Source organism: Mustela lutreola, chromosome 9 (genome assembly GCF_030435805.1).
Source record: "Mustela lutreola isolate mMusLut2 chromosome 9, mMusLut2.pri, whole genome shotgun sequence".
Classification (NCBI taxonomy): Eukaryota; Metazoa; Chordata; class Mammalia; order Carnivora; family Mustelidae; genus Mustela; species Mustela lutreola.
Window position 1 is genome coordinate 139,695,019 of NC_081298.1, and position 18,272 is coordinate 139,713,290.

General features: G+C 41.6%; 1 protein-coding gene across 1 annotated transcript in view; it reads left to right on the forward strand.

Annotated features, from left to right (window-relative positions):
* Nucleotides 1–476: 476 nt before the first annotated feature.
* Nucleotides 477–18,272, forward strand: part of YWHAQ (tyrosine 3-monooxygenase/tryptophan 5-monooxygenase activation protein theta) — a 37,549-nt gene continuing 19,753 nt past the window's right edge. Inside the window, exons 1-2 of the mRNA XM_059132684.1 lie at nt 477–625; nt 1,016–1,391. Coding sequence (XP_058988667.1) covers nt 1,098–1,391 — 294 coding nt within the window. The 5' untranslated portion in view covers nt 477–625; nt 1,016–1,097. The remainder of the gene's footprint in view (nt 626–1,015; nt 1,392–18,272) is intronic.

Consider the following 18,272-nt stretch of genomic DNA (forward strand, 5'->3'; position numbering starts at 1 on the left):
GGGTATGGAACTCCAAACCTTTGTCACGAACGGGAAGGTGGAGGAAAGACCGGAGCTCGTGCGACCCGCAGCCGCCTCTGTCACCATCCCGGGCCCTGCTCAGCGGAGCCGAGGAGAGCCGCAGCGGCGTTAGCCCGCAAGATGCACTGCACCATCTGCAGCGGTGCGGCCACCGCCGGAGAGGTGGGGCGAGCCTCCCGCTCCCGTGCCGCACCCACAAGTGCTGGGGGTGGCGGGGAGGATGAGGGGAGTTGGTAACAGCATCGCCATGGCAACAGTGACGTCCTTTTACCCTGGATCTAATTGGAGGAAACCCCGTGGCCGAAGCCGCAGCCTGCCGGCCAACCGAACTTGCCCAAGCCGACCCACCCTCCTAGCCTCCGCTTCCCCTCCCGCCCCGCCCTCTTTGCCCCCTTCCGCGCGCTCAGTCTTCATTGGCCAGCCGCCGAGCTGGAGGCGGGACTCTCGGGAGCAGCGCGGCGCGTCATTGGGCGGCAGGAGCGAGGGCCGCGGCGCGGCGGCCCGCCCCTCGGCTCCGGGCTAGGCTGCGACGGGAGGGTCCTCGGCTAAAGCCAAAAGCGGATCAAAGTGGTGGGACTCGCGCCGCGGCCGCGGAGACGTGAAGGTGAGCGCCGCCGTCGCCCCTGGCCCTTCCCGGGCCTGGCCGGGCCTAAGGGCAGGGCGGGAGGCCGGCCCCCGGGAGCGGCCGGCCTCGACGCCGCGCTCCTCAGGGACGGCTCTGGCGGCAAGGTGTGGGCCAACGGCCGCTTCCATCTTGGGCCGGGCGGGCGCGGGAGCGGCCCTTCCTCCTCCCCTGCCGCGGGCCGCCTCCGCGGGGCGCCCCTCGGCCTCCCGGGCGCCTGCGGGGAGCGTGGGCGGGGGAGGGAAATTCAACTGGGCGGCGCGTGCGGGGACGGACAAAAGGGGCGGCTGGCGGGCGGCGGGCGGCCCGGGGCGGCGGGCGCATTGTCTGACGGCGCCGCCCCCGCCTTTCTGTCTGCGCCCCCGCCCGCAGGCCGTCCGCACGCCTCCTCGCGATCCGGGTCGGTGCTCGCCCTCGCCCTCGCCCTTGCCCTCGCTCTCCTCTCCGCGTCCCCATGGAGAAGACGGAGCTGATCCAGAAGGCGAAGCTGGCCGAACAGGCCGAGCGCTACGACGACATGGCCACCTGCATGAAGGCCGTGACCGAGCAGGGCGCCGAGCTGTCCAACGAGGAGCGCAACCTGCTCTCGGTGGCCTACAAGAACGTGGTCGGCGGCCGCAGGTCCGCCTGGAGGGTCATCTCGAGCATCGAGCAGAAAACCGACACCTCGGACAAGAAGTTGCAGCTGATTAAGGACTATCGGGAGAAAGTGGAGTCCGAGCTGAGGTCCATCTGCACCACGGTGCTGGTGAGTCTCCTGCACTGGTCCGGGCTGGGGAGAGACCGGGCGGCGGGAGCCCGGGAATTGTGCGACCGGGGCGCCAAGGCCCTTTTGTGTGTGAAGCCTTTCATTGAGAATTTCATGGGAATGGGAGAGAGACGTGTGCGCCGGGGCTTGCTGAGTCGTCTGCCGACGTGTGGAGGGTTTGACAAGCTTAGCCTTGGCCCTCCTGGATGTGTCGTTTCAGTTCTTAACACTCAAAAAGCTGCTTTTCCAAACTGTGTAACTTTGAAACATCCAAGTAGGTTTGTGCAAGACTGAAAATCCTTTTCTCAGGCGTACTGAGGCGATCTGGGAACCCCTTTAAACGAACGGAATCCACTCACAGGCTCCTGCCTGTTTGAAAGGACGTGCAGGCACCTTTTCGATAGAGACAGTATGTGTGTAGTAGGTTTTCGTCCCAAACCTAGTAATGGAAATCTACTTCGCAAATCTGAACAGATAACTTCATTTTTCAAGTAACAGTTATCTGTTGAGCTTTTCCGTGCTAAAAGGAGTGGAGGGGATGGGGAAAGTTCCGTAACTGTGAAAAAGGTACAGATAAATCCGAAGGACAAAATGTCCTGATAAATTTCAGTATTTGGTAACATTGTCTTGCTGTTACTTAGTTACACTTAAATACTAATGCGTGGAATCAAATTCATTTCTGGTGTGGAGCAGGCAAGGAAAGCTTTCCAGGTTTTGAACTGTCCAGTCTTAACAAGGGCGGCTATTGGGTGGAGTAGGTGACCCCTCTGATTCATTCACTCTTACTAGTGGGAGAGAGTATTTTTAGCTTTGTCATGGCATTGGAGCTTTTGATCAGTAACGTAAGTTTTTAAATTTTAAATTCCAGCATTATATCCTGGAGTGGTTTTTGTTTTTTTTAAGTACCATTTTTACAAAAGGCCTATTGATTCTCGGCATTTTAGGTGGGCTTTGAAAGGCAAGCGTGCTAGATTGGTGATTATTCAGGAAGCAGTAGCAGAGAAAATGCTTCTTTCCTTCCCAGCACTCTCTTTCTTGCCTCATCAGATAACATGTGGCAGGAAATTTTCCTTTTTACTTCTTTAACCTCGTTTTTTAATACAAATAATGGGTGATCTGGTCAAAATTATGGCTAATGGAGCTAGCAGGTAAAGGGGCAATGCACAGAGTGTACTTTATGTTATATTTATAGGTCTTAGCTCCACTCGGGCTGGCATTGAAGAGGCACTTTAAAAGCTTTTCAAACTGAATTGCTGCAAGTTGTCTTCAAGAAATTTGCCAACTTGAAAGTGATGGCAAACTTCAGTAGCATATTGTAATGGTTATACATAACACTGACTCTGTTAGCAGATTCCGTTATGTTAAGGAGAGGCTTCTCCGTGTATGTCCTACTTTGGTGGCTCTCACAGCATGTTTCAGTCTCTTTCTCTTCAGTTTTATTATTTCGCATTTTATTACTTACCTTGCCCCCATTCAGAATTACCACAGAGCCTTTCCTGTTCTCCCGCAAGTGAACTCTGGGCCGAAGGAATAACCCTATTTTGTGGTTCTTAGGAATTTAGTTTTTATGATGGCACGAATAGAGAAGAGTTGTGTTTAGTTAACAAGTGATTTGAAAGAGACGGCAAGTAGAGGAGAGAACCCCTGAAATGAGGACAATTTTTTTCTGCCAAGTGAAAAAGAATTGAGTTTGATTAGAGATGCCAGGGTGTCTAAAATATTTTTACTAACAAAATGTGGCTTCAGAAACTAGTTGCTACTTGATGTGCAGCCTATAAAGAAATTCCAGGAAAGCCGATCTTCAAGTTGGCAACTGTATTTGAGAGCTTGGTATATGTGCAAGGCACTTTGCTAAGCAGTATGGGGAAGAACAAAACCAAGAACTGTAGATTTTGTCCTCTAATAATTGATAATACGGAGTGCCTGTGAAAAATCCCAAATAAATAATTCCCATAGGGTGCTCATGAACAAAATGCTACATAGTTCAAAGGAAATTGAAACCCTCAGGAGAGGCTTCACAAAGCGTGGTTTTTGGAGTGAGCTTTGTTGGAGGAGAATGAGGAAAGGGAGGTGGGAACCATACAAGAGAAGGTCAAGAGTGAGATGTTTTCATTTGGTTGACAGTGAGGGAGGTGAGGATTTTTGAATGGTGTACATGTTGCCGTATCTAGAATTCATGGTTTGAGTGCTGATTACCTGCTGGTAGCCTTAATTGACAGACAAGGAGGAAGTGATAGACTAGTGAGCAAGAGTTTGATGATCGGTAAGTTAGTAATTTAATGCAAAGTCTACCAAAATAATGAGGAAAGAAGAGTGAGATTTCTGAACCTGGGTGCTAAAATGAGGTTTTCTCTTTTTTCCTTTGGTGAGCAGGAAGATGAATCTCGTGCAGAGAAAGTGAGTACAACTGACTTGTTACAGAAGACCAGTAAAGAGTAACCTGAAGGATGGGCAAAATTTTCGTCCTAAATGCCAGAGATTCTCAGCCTCTTTCTCTGTTACAGAGCAGTGGGTCGGGAGTTATTTGGACTGTTTACTCAAAATGACAGTGGCGGGTGGCCACTGTACTGAGAGAGGATACTGAACGGTAGAGGCAGGGAAAAATGTTAAAATCCAAATGAGTAAGCAGAAGAGCACAGCAGATTAAGAGGGCCCAAATGGCCAAGACTAAACTCTTTTTATCTCCAAGAGTTATCTTAGGTTAGAGATTTCACACAGTTACCTGCATCTCAGTGTTCTTTGTAAAACCAGAGTGTTGGGCTAAATTTCTGGGTCACTTTTCATTCTCATTTTGGAGGACCAGAAAGTTCTACATACAGGTCCTAGCCATTTGACCCCTGTTCTGACTTTCTCCCAACTCTAAGATGAGTAATTTTTAAAAGTCCAGGTTGAAGAACATGTCATTGACAGTGTATGTATGTAATGTTGGAAAACTAACAACTATAGTGAAACGGTTTCAGGAGAAGGAGGTGATGCACCAGTTGTTGGTTTATGGGGAGGAGCAAAGTTGAAGCAAGAAAGATTAGTAAGTTACATGACAGCCAGCCAGAGTAATAGCATGTGTGGCGTGTTTGGGAGTCATTAAGGACTTAGGTGTAAGATAAGGGCAAATCAAAGAAATCCAGAGTTTCACCAGAGCCTTCTGGGACTTGGGAACAAAATCTGTCATTTACAAAGTCAGTGACCTTGGAGTAAGAACAGGATACTTAGTGAATGTATACAAGATAACCTCTGACTCAGACAACCCTGTGTTATCCTTGGGTGTTGATGATCTTTTAGTAGACTAATTTTAATAAGCTGCTTTGGTATAACATATAAATAATGTCTGAAACTAAGGTACATATAAATAAGAACCATTTAAAATGGGATAACAAAACTGAACTTTGTCTATGTTCCTATATAAAAGCGGTGTGACCTTAATTCAGTAATATGCTAGAATTTAGTTAAGGGTTCTAAATTAATCTTTACTGAAAATGTCTTGTGTTGGTTATTTTGAAGTAAGACTGATCTTGATAGTTCATGAATCTTAATGTAGTTTTATTGACATAATGGAAAAATTATGGACCCTGGAATCATACGGACTGTTGTTGAATCATTGCACCATAACCTTACAGTTTTGTGACACAGACAAGTTTCTTAATCTCTTGGCCTGTTTCTTCAGCTGTAAATTGGTGATCATGGTGCCTGCCTTAATGGGCTTCTAGTTAAAATAATACCAAATCACTGATATTTATTGGGCACTTACTAAACACTAAGTACTATTTTAAGCATTTTATATTCACCTTGTTCCCATAAATGAAGTTGACTGTTATTACTTCTGTTTTAAACTTGAGAGATCTGAGGCATAAGGAAGTTAAGTAACTTGGTCAACATCATGGAATTAGTAAATGGTAGAGCAGGGATTTGAACCCAAGGGGTATGACTAGATGAAATTAAATGAAATCCATTTGGCCCTAAATATAGGGTCGCTAACTGAAGATGACGGTGTGAATCTCTGTTTCAAGGAATTTGTTCAGTTTAATATAAGCCATTGTATTATGTCTGTAAGTTGTGAAGGAGGGAAGATAGGTCTGTGGTGGGCAAAACTCCTAGAGTCTTTAATTTTAAAGCCCTCCTTATATACAGGATATTGCAATAAAGTTCTAAAAGTTCTTGACTCTAGCATCTTTTGCCTTTAGATTATTAACTCCTTGAAGCCAAGAGTTGTTTTTTGAAGAGTGAGATGGAATGGAATGTTGTGCATACAGACATACAAGTGTAAAAGTTAGATGAGTGGTTCTCAGCCAGGGTGAATTTACCCTCAGCAGACATTTAGGAAGTTCTGGAAACCTTTTTTGCTTGTTGAGAATGGGAGGGCTACTACTAACATAGGATGAGTTAGAGGTCTGAATGCCTCTAAGCGTTATCTTATGCACGAGAAAAGGCACAGCAGTAAAGAATTAGCCCAAAGTGTCTGTGATGCCAAGCTTGAGAGGCTCTGGGCTGGATCATGGACAAAGTGAGCAGTATTGCGTTGTACTAGATTGTGTAATGCTTCCTTCGGGTTCTTCTTCTTCTTCTTCTTCTTCTTTTTTTTTTGAAGATTTTATTTATTAGAGAGAGAGAAAAACAGGGATAGAGAGAGAACAGGAGCAGGAAGGAGAGAGAGAGAGGGGAGCCCAAGGCAGACCCTTAACCGACTGAGCTACCTAGGTACCCCTCCCTTTGAGTTCTTAGTAACATGCTGCCATCTTGTCAGAACGCTTTGTCTAGATTTCATTTTTTTTTTTTCTTGTTATTATTGTGTGTATGCTATTTTAATTCTAGAGTTCACTTTGCTGGAACTTAATCATTGAGTCCTGTATTTTCAAGGATGTATATCGTGTGTATGCCAAAACTCTTAAGCTTTGCTCTTTGAAAAATTTGGCACAGATTAAGAAGATGCAGCTGAAATTAAAATGAAATTTATTAGATAGAGGTAGTTAAAATTGATGAACAGCAAGTGTTCCCCTCTCATTTGTAACATGTATGCTATTTTTATGTGCATATGCATATGTGGTTTTAGGCATTTAAACCCTTGGTGTGTGTTTATTTGGATGTTGCTTAATTATGGTAATTCCCTGTTGAACATTTACATTGTAAACAGTTTTTCTCCACTATAAACAACACTGGGAAGAACATCCTTGCTGCATGCTTTATGCTGGGATTTACTTAGGTTAAGTTCTTGGAAGTAAAATTTCCAGATCAGAAGATGGGCTTTTCTTTTTTCCACATGGCCCTCTGAGAAGATTGTGTGCATTCCACTGTCAGCAGCAGTCGTGGAGAATGGCCATTTCTCCTTATTTCCAGCACAGATAGGTTTTTAAGGCTAACAAAAATCTAGTGACTGCAAGGGTTCAAATTTTACCTCCTTGTTCAGTATTGGAGGTAATGAGAACTACCTTTGTTCTTAGAAAGAGACTTTTTTTTAAGTCTCGTGTATAGTTTCACTTATAAAATGGTACCATAGCATGGGTTAGTTAATTTAGGGTGCTTAACAGTTGGGAGATCGGCTTGATCATACTGATATTTTTATGTGATATTTCTCAATACCAGGTTTTGTGTTTAGCTCTAGTTGTTTCAGAGTAAGAACAGAATGTATCTTTGTACTAGTGACTCTCTAGGTATTAAGGAGGGGTGGTAGAGAAGGCATCATTTAAAAGATATGAAGAGAAGAAAAATTGTAGTTTATCCATTGATACTTTAAACTCTTAATTCATATAGGTAAATCAGTGATGAAAGTTTCTTGACTATTTCATGAAAAATAATCTGACCAGATTTGAAAACATTGTTTGCATATTGAGGTATTTAAAGAAAAAATGTTGTTGATGCTATCTAGGACCTCCAAATAATGGGTGGGGGCATAAATGAAACAAGAGGGTTTCTAAACCAGTACAGGGGGAGCTGGCTTCACTAGGAATCCCTTATACTGTTCTCTCTCATGCATATGTTTGAAATTCTCCATAATTAAGAAGGTTTTTCCCTCCTAGAAATTTCACTCCTAAGTATTTACACAAGAGGGATGAAGGGACAGGTCCAGAAAAAGACCTGGACAAGAATGTTTATGACAGCTTTATTTTAAGAACCAAAAACTGGTGACAGTCCATTAATAGTAAAGTGGGTATACTGTGGTATATTCATATGCTGGAATACTACTCAGCAGTAAAAAGGAATGGACTTGGTATACACTATGATATAGATGAATTTCAACAATATAAGTAAAGGCAGCTGTGCAGAAAAGTACACAATGGGGGCACCTGGGTGGCTCAGTCGGTTAATTGTTTGCCTTCAGCTCAGGTCATGATCTCAGGATCCTGGGATCAAGCCCCCATTGGGTTGATTGTCTGCTTCTGACTCTTACTCTGCCACTTCCCCCTCTCCCCCATTGCTTCTGTGCGAGTGCACTTTCTCTGAAATAAATACAATTTTTTTTTTTTTTTTAAGTACATTATGAGGATTCCTGGGTGGCTCAGTCGTTAAGCATCTGCCTTTGGCTTGGATCATGATCCTAGGATCCTGGGATCGAGCCCCATATCCAGCTCCCTGCTCAGCTGGGAGACTGCTTCTCCCTTTCCCACTCCCCCTGTTTGTGTTCCCTCTCTGGATGTGTCTGTCAAATATATAAATAAAATCTTCAAAAAAAACAATGACAAAAAGATAAAAAGTACGTTATGTAATTTCATTTATATGAATTCTAGAGCAAGCAAAAGTAGTCCATGGGTAACAAGTCAGAAGAATGGTGGCCTCTCTAGGGATGGAGGCAGAGATTAACTTGACTGGAGGGAACTTTTTGTGGTGATTGTAATGTTCTTTATGTTGATACGGGTTTGAGTGCCACAGGTGTATGCATTTGTGAAAACTCACCAAATGTACATCTAACATTTATGCCTTTCATTTTATTTAAATTAATAGTAAAATCTTCGTGGTGGGTATAGGGGTGTTCACTGTAGCTGGTGGTAGCCGTGAATTAGGGATTTGACATTTTACACTGCTGTGATTGATTGTCTTTAAAACCTGTGGCAAGTAAACAGTAAAATTTAGGTCTTACCGATGTCAAGATAATAAACATGTATATAGAAAGGTATCAGTATCCACCTCAGAGAAAGGACTGGTTGGTAGATTTGGCACCAAAGCTTTTGTTTTATTTGGTGATGAATGTTAATTGGATTGATGGAGTTACGGGTTACAGTGCAAGACTTCCTAACTGAGTATTGGTCAGTGTTTTTTGTGGCAGTGTCTTTTTTTTTTTTTTTTTTTTAAGATTTTTTATTTATTTATTTGACAGAGAGACATCACAAGTAGGCAGAGAGAGAGAGAGAGGAGGAAGCAGGCTCCCTGCCAAGCAGAGAGCCTGATGCGGGACTTGATCCCAGGACCCTGAGATCATGACCTGAGCCGAAGGCAGGGGTTTGACCCACTGAGCCACCCAGGCGCCCTGTGGCAGTGTCTTTTTGTCTTTGTTTTGTTCTTAGTAAACTGTGTGCCCAATGTGGTGCTCGAACTTACCATCCCAAGATCAAAAGTCCCATGCTGGCTGAGCCAGCCAACCCTACCTCTAGGGCAGTGGTTTTCAAACTTACTGGACTCAAGAGCCATCTTTACAAACCTAAAAATATTGTGGAGCCCGAAAGCTTTTGTTTGTACAGATTATACCTGTAGATGTTTACATTAGTAGAAATTAAAAGTGAGAATTTTGTAATCCATTTAGAATATATTTGGAGTAATAAACTCATAGAAATTAACATACTGTGTGGCTTTAAAAATTGTGGTGAAATAGGGGTGGCTCAGTTGGTTAAAACCTCTGCCTTCAGCTCGGCTTATGATCGCAGGGTCCTGGGATCGAGCCCCGCATTGGGCTTTCTGCTCAGCAGGGAGTATGCTTCCCCTTCTCTCTCTGCCTGTCTCTCTGCCTACTTGTGATGTGTCTGTCAAATAAATAAAATCTTTTAAAAAAATTGTGGTGAAATATACATAACCTAAAAATTTACTATTTTAAGTGTGCAGTTCTGGGGCATGAAGTACATTTACTTTGTGCAACCATCACCACCATCCATCTCCAGAACCTTTTTGTCTTCTCCAGCTGAACTCCTTATTCTCCCCTTCTGTCAACCACCATTCTCCTTTCCATCTCTAAATTTGACTTCTCTAGATACTTCATATAAGTGGAATAATAACTTTTAAGAGAAAAGTATCGGTGTTGCTTTATGTTAGTCTATTGCAGTATCCCATCTCTTACAGCTTCTGGAAAACTCCACTCATCTAACAATGACCATGAAAGAGCAAATAGCATCTTAATATTGTGAAAATGGTTTGACTTCGTGCCCCTTCCCCAAAGAGTGCAAGAGAGACTCCTAAAGGTCCCCACATCACACTTTGAAAATTGCTACTCTGTGGGGATTCTGCACTGAAACTTGCTAATCATTGCCTATCATCACCAGGTGTTGGAGCAGTTTTCTGAGTAGTTGTCATTCATTATGTGGTGATAATGAAATTTGTAAAGCCTCCTCCCTTCTCATTGCCCCATCCCTTCATCCCTTAAATTATTTTAAGAATATAGGTTTGGGGACCAGGAAAAGTCACAGACTTGGTAACAAAGAAAAAGGAAAAGTTGATTTTAGATATCGAGTAATACCCTATTCCTGAAAAAAAATTAAAGAATTGGTATGTTGGAATGACTTCTGCTTCCTTATATTGAGAATGGTAGTAAAAGATTAAGATGATCTCTCTCTCTCTTTTTTTTTTTTTTAAAGATTTTATTTATTTATTTGACAGAGAGATCACAGTAGACAGAGAGGCAGGCAGAGAGAGAGAGAGAGAGAGAGGGAAGCAGGCTCCCTGCTGAGCAGAGAGCCCAATGCGGGACTCGATCCCAGGACCCTGAGATCATGACCTGAGCCGAAGGCAGCGGCTTAATCCACTAAGCCACCCAGGCACCCTTAAGATGGTCTCTCTTTTTACTCCTGAATTACCAACCCCAAAGTAGAGTTGGCATGAATGAAATATGTAGGTAATGATCTTTTGCAGTTGGTTTCATTTAGGTTTGAAAGTTACAAAGCTTTTGGAGATAGGTCTGCTATTAGCCAGCACGACTGAAGACTGAAGTATCTCAAGGAAACTTGTCTTTCACACAGATCTTCACTGTCTATTTCACATGAGCTGTTTTCCATGACTTTTTGTCCTCTGGACCTTTTATTCCAATTGGATTTGGTAATAAGCATGTCTCATGTATTATCCTTAGTTTACTAACTTTAACTGAACATTCCTTCCCTCTCCTGTATGTTTACGTAGGCTTTACTTGGAGAAGTGGGGAAACAGTGGTACAGGTGGTAAGAAAAAAAAGTCTAAGGACTTTTTTTTTTAAGGTTATTTGTTGGAGAGAAAGAAAGGAGAGAGAGAGCACAAGCAGGGGGAGCAGCAGGCAGAAGGGGAAGCAGGTGTCCCACTGAGCAAGGAGCTTGATGCAGGACTCTGGGATCATGACCTGAGCCAGCTGGGCACCCCAACTATAAGGGCTAATATAAACTTAACGTAAATGCTTGCTTCTTAAAGGGCAGTCTTAGATCACTGTTTATAAATATCTGGGTAACCATGTGAAATGAGTGGGGAAGTAAGTGAAAATGCTTTAAAACTAATGATACTGATGTTTAGATTAGACTTTTCACCGGCCAAGATGCTCTTGCTGGCGTTACTCAACTCGTATTAGTACTCCCATTTCCAGTATTGTTTTGCTTATTCACCAAGCAGCATTACTTGAATACGCTCAGAAAAGTTTTGTTCTTTAAAGGACTACTGTATTAGACACCTGCTGAGACACACACATACACACACATACACACAGAGAGAGACACACACACACACACACACACACACAGAGCATTCTGATCTTTCAGCTTGGTACTATTTCCAAGTATTTAACAATATATTATTTATTTATTTATTCAAGGATTGTTTTAAAAAAGTACTCTGCATCCAGCGTGGGACTTGAACCACAACCCCAAGGTCAAGAGTCACATGCTCCATCGACTGAGCTAGCCAGGCACCCCTAGCAATATATTTTTTAGATCTTCTATGCACGTGTTCCCCTGCCATAATTTGATGGACTAGGGATGAGGTTAGAAAGGTTACGGTTAAGGGTTTATGCATCCTTTAATCAGAAAATAATTTAGATTATTCAAAGGCTCATTACAGAGACCAGGTATTGGTTCTTGGTGATGTCATAAACTTGACATCAAGTTCGGCATGATTGAGTGTCAGTTAATATAATCATGCTATATGAAAGTTATTTTTAATGTAATTTAGTTTTTACTGTATTTAATTTTTAAATAATAATTAAACATCCAGGACTGACTTTTGAAGTGGGAAATGGTGCTATGTTGAAGTGACTTCAAATGGAGATGGGACCTTTATCAGATACTGATTTTCCCCGGAAAGTTTTAATTTCTTCCTCCTTCCCCATACCTGCCAAGATATTTGAGGTAGAAGAAAACTTGGGAACCATTTAATTAGAGACATGATCAGGAGAATAACAACTTCAGTCGATGGGGGAAGGAAGTAAAGGAGTGTGCATTGGCTGTGTTCAGTGGCAAAGTTGAAGAGTAAAGAAAATACTTAAATAGTAGTGTTTATTTGTTTGGCAAATATCTTTTCTATATCCAAGTTTGCATTTCATTTATTTTGCACAGAGATGAGCTTTGTCAAGAAAATGACATTTTTAAAAATTATTTCTTGTTACAATTTTTTGTCTTTAATTATTACTGTGTTTAAATATGCTGAACAAGGTGCCTGGTTGGCTCAGTTGGAGGGGTGGCAACCCTTGATCTGGGGCTTTAGTTCGAACCTCATGTTGGGTATAGAGATTACTTAAAAATAAAATTTTTAAATTTTTTTCTTTTAAGATTTTATTTATTTCTTTGAGAGATAATGAGTGAGAGAGAACAAGGTCAGAGGGAGAAGCAGACTCCCCAAGGAGCTGGGAGCCCGATGCAGGACTCGATCATGGAAGTCCAGGATCATGACCTGAGCCAAAGGCAGCTGCTCAACCAACTGAGCCACCCAGGTGCCCTAAAATCTTTTTTTAAAAATAGATTAATATATAGTGTGCGCAGAGTAACCTGGTACAGTTTGAATAATTAAGCAGGCTGTATCTCTGTTTTATTTATAACCAGCTGTACATTCTTGGGAAGAAAAAAGGTGATCCTCTTTACGTAGATATCAGAAAAACGGGGACGCCTGGGTGGCTCAGTTGGTTAAGCAGCTGCCTTCGGCTCAGGTCATGATCCCAGCGTCCTGGGATCGAGTCCCACATCGGGCTCCTTGCTCTGCAGGGAGCCTGCTTCTCCCTCTGACTCTTCCTTCCACTCTGTCTACCCGTGCTCGCTCTCACTCACTCTCTCTCTGACAAATAAATAAATAAAATCTTTAAAAAAAAAAAAAAAAAAAAAAAAAAAAAAAAAAAAAAAGAAAAAAAAAGAAAAACGCTTCGTGATTCATTTTTGTCTGACAAGACTTCTGAGAATTTCTGCTTTTAATGTAAATGGCCTGGCAGATGTTTATAAAACTTATTTCGGCTATTGATGGAAATAATTTCCTTTCAGTTTTCTTTGAAGATACCAAAGCAGCATATCCCCGAATCTTGAGTCTTTGGAGGACCTACTAAGAATTGTTTTAAAATATTTTTCTATAGGAGGCTCCTGGCTGGCCCAGTTGGTAGAACATGCAACTCTTAATCTTGGGGGTCATAAGATCAAGCCTCATTTGGGCATAGAGCTTACTTACAAAAATAAAATAGGAGCACCTGGGTGGCTCAATAGGTTAATATCTCAGGTCATGATCCCAGGGTCCTGGGATGCAGTCCCATATTGGGCTCCCTGAAGCAGGGAGTCGGCTTCTACCTCTGCTCCCTCCCCGTACTTGCACGCATGTGCGCGCGCTTCTTGCACGCATGCTCAAAGATAAAAGTTTTTTTTTTTTTAAATAAAATAAAACACATTTTTCCATAAGATACAATACTGTCTTTCCTGCAGTAGAACTTATGATTAGAGAGTTTATGGGGAAAACAGGATTGAAGGGATGGATGGAAGTTTAAAATTAATCTCTAAAACTCTGAACAGAATTTAACAAGTGTTCTCTGATCATCTGATCCTGTGTGCTACTATTGTTTGTTCTGTTTTTAAATATTTCCTAAAATAAGACAAAGACAATGCACTCAAAATTTTAGTGATATTTTACTTCTATTTTCAAGTTATAATAATGAGTGCTATACAAGTAATTTCCTTTTTTTCCCCCTATTCTTCCTCTAAAGACACTTAATGATCTTCCTCTAGTTTCGAAGAAATGCTTGCAAAGTAGTTTGTCTTAGTTGCAGATACTCTTTATATTAGAGAAGTTTCTTTCTCCACTATCTTTATTTAATGACTTGGGAGTATCCGTTCATATTTATCCTTTTTTGTTTTGTTTTGTTTTTTAAATTAAACTCCATGCCCAGCATGGGGCCTGAACTCTTGAAGCAAAGATATCAAGAGTCTTATATACTCTATTGACTGAGCTAGCCAGTTGTTTTAATTAAATATAACTCAAATACTCTAAAATTCACCTATTTAAAGTATATGATTCAGTGGTTTTTAGCATATTTACAAAATTGAGCAGCACCACTATTATCTGATTTATTTTCATCATCACAAAAATCCTGTGCCCATTAGCAGTTATCCCCTCTCTCCACTTCTGCCAGCCCCTGACAACTACTAATTTACTTTCATTTTCTGTAGATTTGCCTATTCTGGACATTTCATCATATAAATGTAATTATACACTCTATTATCTGTTTGACTTAGTGTAATGTCTTAAAGATGCATCCATGTTGGGACACCTGGGTGGCTCAGTGGGTTAAGCCTCTGCCTTTGGCTTGGGTCATGATCTCAGGGTTGTGGGATGATGGAGCCCTATGCCAGGCGCTCTGCTCAGCGGGGAGCCTGCTTCCTTGCCTCTCTGCTTACTTGTGATCTCTTTCTGTCAAATAAAAAAAAAAAAAAAAAAAAAGATTCATCATGCCTTTTTATGCCTGAATAATATTCCATTGTATGGATGTAACACATTTTTTATCTAGTCATCTGTCTTTGGACATTCGGTTGCTTCCATCTTTTGACTATTTGAAATAATGCTACTATGAGCATTCATGTACCCTTTTTTCTATTTTTTTTTTTTTGAAAATTTTTAAAAGATTTTATTTATTTTAGAGAAAGTGAGTGCATGAGTGGGGGGAAGCATAGAGAGAAGCAGAGAGGGAGAGAAAGATGATCTCCAGCAGACTCGTGGCCAAGCACAGAGCCGGATATGGGGCTTGATCCATGACCCATGAGATCATGACCTGAGCCAAAACCAAGGCTTAACTCACTGGGCCATCTAGATGTCCCTGAGATTTTATTTTTAAGTAATCTCTGTACCCAACGTTGGACTCGAGCTAACAACCCTGAGATCAGGAGTCACATGCTCCAACAACTGAGCCAGCCGGGGCCCCCCCAGGTACGTTTCTGTGTGGACATCTTTTCATTCTCTTGGTCCTATCCCTGGGTCATATGATAACACTGTTTAGCCACTTGAGAAATTACCATAGTGCCAGAGTGCCTGCACCATTTTAAATTTCCACTAGAGTTCCAGTATCTGCATCCTCACCAACAGTCATAGTGGATATGAAGTGCTTTTGATTTGCATTTTCTAGATGATTAATGGATGTTATGCATATTTTCCTATGCTCACTGGCCATTTGTCAATCTTTGTAGAATTGTTGATTCAAATCCTTGATCATTTTTTAATTGGGTTGTCTTTGTTGGGTTGTAATAGTACTTTATTTATTCTGGATACCATACATTTATCAGTTATATAATTTACAAATATATTCTCCCATTCTGTAGGTTGTCTTTCACTTGCTTGATAGTGTCTTTTGAAACACGAAAGTTAGTTTTGATGAAGTTCGGCTTACTTGTTTTCTTCGGTTGCTTGTGCTCTTGGTGTAATATGTAAGGAACCATTGTCTAATCCAAAGTCACAAAGATTTACACTTATGTTTTCATCTAATATTTATAACGTCTTGGGTTTTACGTTTAGGTTTTTGGTCCATTTTGAGTCCGCTTTTGTATATGGTGGGAAGAAAGGGATCCAACGTTCCTTCTTTCCATGTAGTTATTCAGTTGCCTTGCACCAGTTGTTGAAATGTTAATTAGTATATCCTTGATCTGCAGTTCTCAGCTTATGGAAAAAATAATCAAATGGTTTGGCATAACAATTCACTTAAGGAAAACTTGTGGCTACACCATCCTAATGCTCCAGCCAATTGTTTGCCCAAAACACTCTGGAGCTTGTTTCCATCCCTCTGCTTACTGCTATTCTCACGTGTACAGCTTTCCGTCTACTGTTTCTGTGTGTTAAAATCACATGTGTCCTGCAAGATAATTTAGGTGCCCCTGCACTCGTTTTGTAGTCAGTTACAAGTTATAGCTTATTAATACTTTCACATCTGTTATCTTAGACTATTTTGTGTGCAATTATGGATAAATGAGATGTGTTTACTTGTATGAGAACTGAGGCCAGTTAGCTGTGAACTCAAATTCAGTTTGTCTAGAGAAGTGCTCTTTGGGGCGCCTGGGTGGCTCAGTGGGCTAAAGCCTTTGCCTTTGGCTCAGGTCATGATCTCAGGGTCCTGGGATTGAGCCCCGCATTGGGCTCTCTGCTCGGCAGGGAGCCTGCTTCCTCCTCTCTCTCTGCCTACTTGTGGTCTCTGTCAAATAAATAAATAAAATCTTTTAAAAAAAAAAAAAAAAGGAAAGAAAGAGAAGTGCTCTTTCCGTTTCCACTGCCTTTGTTGTAAAGCCTCCTTCTGCAGACCCCATTCTTCGGAAATCTGCTCTCCTTTCTCTGGATTCTCTTGTGTGGAAATAGGGGCAAAGTGGGGCCTTACGTAAGCACGTTCTTCAGCTAGAACAGCTGCCTTTTATTTCTTTCGATATATGCTTCTCTTGCTTTAGAAGACTTGGGGGAGGAAATAATCACTGACTGTTAGAATTTTGTAACTATTACCATGTTAGGAGGAGTCCAGGTTCCTGAATGGGACTTAGGAGACTCTTCAGCCTCTTTTCTCGACCTTCCTTCCCTCTGCTCCAGCCACAAGGAACTACTTCCTGTTCTATACTGTGAACTTTCTTACCTTCGTAATTCTTTCCCTGTGTAAGAATGTGTTGTTCTGTTAATGTAACATTTTCTTTCTCACCAAGCCTTGTTGTGAGGCAAAATTCCGTATGGTTTGGAGTTTACCGATGTCCTGAGTTCCTCTTGTGGCTGCCCCCAAAACAAATTACAACCAATTCAGATCAGTATTGGTAAGCTTTAAGGGTATGTGGGAATAAGGACTTCATCTTTCTTTTCTCCTCTCTATACTATAAGCACTACTTTATTTTTCAAGGTTATTTTTTGTGCTGTACCGAGTAGTTCAGTTGAATGTAATCAGTCAACCATACAAATTTGGTTCCAAATGCAGAATAATTTTCTTACCACAGTTTCTTTTTCTTTCTTTCTTTTTTTTTTTTTTTTTTTTTTTTTTTAGATTTTATATATTTGTTTAATAGATCACAAGTAGGCAGAGGCAGGGGGGAGGGCAGACTCCCTGCTGAGCAGAGAGTTGATGGGCTGGACCCTGGGATTATGATTTGAGCTGATGGCAGAGTCTTTAACCCACTGAGCCACCCAGGTGCCTCCTTACCACAGTTTGTTAAATTCCTTTTGACTCTGTTCTTCTCTTTGTGCCCTGTAACAGGGCTGGTAGACTAGAGCTGTGTGTGTGTGTGTGTGTGTGTGTGTGTGTGTGTGTGCGCGCGCTTATGTATATATTGCAGAGATAATTGTATGTGGTATAGCTTAGCCACAGATGGAAAAATTAGTCTGCAAATAATTATATAATTTCTGTAATGTAGAAATTGCTTAATCCAATTTGTCATAGACTTAACAAAAGACAAAGTTCATATGAAAGTATACTGGTATTTTGCTAGTGTAAGCTATTACCTTTTTTTTTTTTTTGTAGTTTTCCTAGGATATCTCAAAACTTGACCCATACACCAAGTTAGCAAGACAGTTTTAACCTGTTTTTAATTACTAGAACAGCTTTCTATTAGGTATCAGGATGTCTGTCAGTACTAAACTTACAATTTGACTTCCTGTTTTGTTTTGTTTCCTTTAAGGAAAATTTGTTTTTTCACTGTCATTTTTCTTTTTCTTTGCAAATCAGTGGCTAGAGTAGTTTCTGGATACCAGTAAATTACAAGTTCTCTAGGGGGAAGTAAGTACAGACAGTGGTATTAGCCTTGGTTCTTTTGGTAGCAGTGATCTGTAAATGTTGGTTATCTTGTGGTTGTGTATGTGTAATTGTTTTTCTGTACAGATTGGCAAATTTAGAAAGTAGTGTTGGTACTACCAGTTGGGTGTATTAAACTGTCGTTCCAAACCTGCATATCTTGGCCAGAGAGTTGAGAATCTTTGAACAGAGAGTCTAACATCCCTATTTTGCTGTTAAGACCACTAATATCCACCTGCTAAAATGTGAGGACATACAGCAGATAGGTCAGAGATCAAGGACTGAGCATGACATTTGTTTCTCATCTCTGGAATTGGGTCAGCTGCTTTGTGTGAAGTGAGGGTACAGGGACAGTGATTTTCTTTGATGCTGGCATGTGGGCGTCCATAGACACCCCTCTATGTGTTAGAGTCTTACACTCTTTGGTATGTGTCTTCAACACCGTAGTCATAACAGCTCTGTAGCTGAGTTGGAAGAAAGGGTGAACATTCTATACAAGAGCATTTTATCCGTTTTGGGTTTTGTGA